Source organism: Trichechus manatus, unplaced genomic scaffold, assembly GCF_000243295.1.
Source record: "Trichechus manatus latirostris isolate Lorelei unplaced genomic scaffold, TriManLat1.0 scaffold01411, whole genome shotgun sequence".
Taxonomy (NCBI): Eukaryota; Metazoa; Chordata; class Mammalia; order Sirenia; family Trichechidae; genus Trichechus; species Trichechus manatus.
The window spans coordinates 2,466-4,367 of NW_004445347.1; the positions used below are offsets into that span (position 1 = coordinate 2,466).

The window sequence follows — 1,902 nt, forward strand, 5'->3', positions numbered from 1 at the left end:
GATTAAAACGCTCGACTGCTAACTGAAAGGTCGGGGGTTTGAACACACCAGCCATTCCATGGGAGAAAGATATGGTAGTCAGCGTCCGTAAATATTACAGCTTTGGCAACACTCTGGGGCAGTTCTGCTCTGTCCTATACGGTTGCTATGAGTCGGAGTCGACTCAACAGCAGTAGGTTTGGTTTTGGGGTTTTGGTCCCAGTTTTAGTATTGGAAGTCCCACATCCCGGGCAAGCTGGGATGGCTAGTTACCCAGTGATCTGAGCCAAGACCTGAAACCTGCTCTTGTGGCCCTTTGCTGTGAACACGAGGTTTTTCCTGGTGATTTAGTAACAGATTCCACACAGTGCTCAACTGAGGCCCCTCTACCTTGGGGCCCAGCCACCGCAAAGCAGCCTGGTTGTGTGCTTTGCAGTCTAGCCTGGAGTTTCTCTGGGTCCCTGCATTGCAGAAAGGTCCCTGGTGTTCTGAGGAGTGCCCGTTCTCGTCAGGGCTGTAGAAACCAGTGGTCTATGTGACGAGTGAAGCGCTCGTGGGGCCCGTTCTCCTTCCAGACAGTGGTCTTGAGGTGCTAGCTGTGCAGCGGGTGTCAAAGACCCAGGCCTGGCAGCGCACGGGAAGGGCTGGCAGAGAGGACAGTGGCATCTGCTACCGGCTCTACACTGAGGAAGAGTTTGAGAAGTTTGATAAGATGACTGTGCCAGAGATCCAGAGGTGAGCTCGCTGGCTCCTGCTCTCCCCTGTGTGTCCCGCTTCTCTTCCCGTCGGCTCGCACTCTCCCGGTGCTGCCCCGCTCTCAGGAGCACTCCTCGGCGGGCAGTTCTGACTCAGCAGCCGGAGGAGCAGAGACAGGTGAACGCCGTGTGTCTCTCACTCTAGGTGTAACCTGGCGAGCGTGATGCTACAGCTCCTAGCGATGAAAGTCCCAGATGTGCTCACTTTTGACTTCATGTCCAAACCGTCTCCAGGTGAGTGGAGTCCTAAGGGTCTGAGTGGCTAAACAACCGATGGACCTTACAGAAATTTTTTAAAAAAGTGTTTTGATGGTCGCCTTTGTTTACTTTAATTTGATGGATAACAGCATTAGCTATCAGAGGAGAGTCTCCAAGTCGGGACATGATAGGTTCTCTGCTTTCAGTGCAGTCTCTTTGCAGAAGAAACAGTATCGTACAGGCACTCCCGGTCGGCTTCCTTGGTCGCTGGAACCGTTGAAGGTGGTTGAGCGCAGTCCGTGAAAGAGCAGAAACCCAGCAGACCTTGTACCTTTATCAGCAAAAGGAGTGAAAAGATGGGGATTTGGGAAGTTCCAAAGGTGATTTGAGTGCTCCTGACTTTTTTGGCCGAATCATGTAAAGAGCGCCCAGAAGACTGCCAGATGTCATTTCTGAAACGTCTGAGGACCAGTTGATGAGGGAGGAAGAGATGTGATCCCAGCCTTTGTCTCTGTGTGTGTTTAATTGTGCTCCATTGTCCCTCATTGGCAGTCTCTCCGTGGAGGGGCAATAAACAGCTGGGATTCTGAGTGACAATGGCATTGACATTCAGCATCTCGTCAGTACACCATTTTCCTTTTCTTTCTTGCTCTCTTTTTTTAAAGAAGTACAAATGGTAACAACAACAAAAACAACCCTAAAGAATGGAGAGTATACAGGGGTCCCTCCCCTGAACCTCAGGATCTTAGTCTCCCTCCCCTAAAGCTCCCACTGTGACCATTCCTTAGCTGTCGTCTTCCAGAGAGCATCTGTGCTTAATTACACAGATAGCAACACACGGTATGCACTGTTCCACATTTTATTCTTTCTTTTAATTGCTAAATTCCTACCTACAAAGGAATCACTTATATGCAAAGTATATGGAGTAATAAACATCTGTGTGCCCACTGGCAGTGCCGCCGGAACCCTG

The 1,902-nt window shown here is 50.3% G+C and overlaps 1 protein-coding gene across 1 annotated transcript in view; it reads left to right on the top strand.

The window, feature by feature from the left end:
• Positions 1–1,902, top strand: part of LOC101360651 (putative ATP-dependent RNA helicase DHX33) — a gene marked incomplete at both ends in the record, with an annotated part of 5,615 nt that overhangs the window by 1,837 nt on the left and 1,876 nt on the right. Inside the window, 2 exons of the mRNA XM_023725888.1 lie at positions 555–714; positions 880–968. Of these exons, the coding sequence (XP_023581656.1) occupies positions 555–714; positions 880–968 (249 nt within the window). The remainder of the gene's footprint in view (positions 1–554; positions 715–879; positions 969–1,902) is intronic.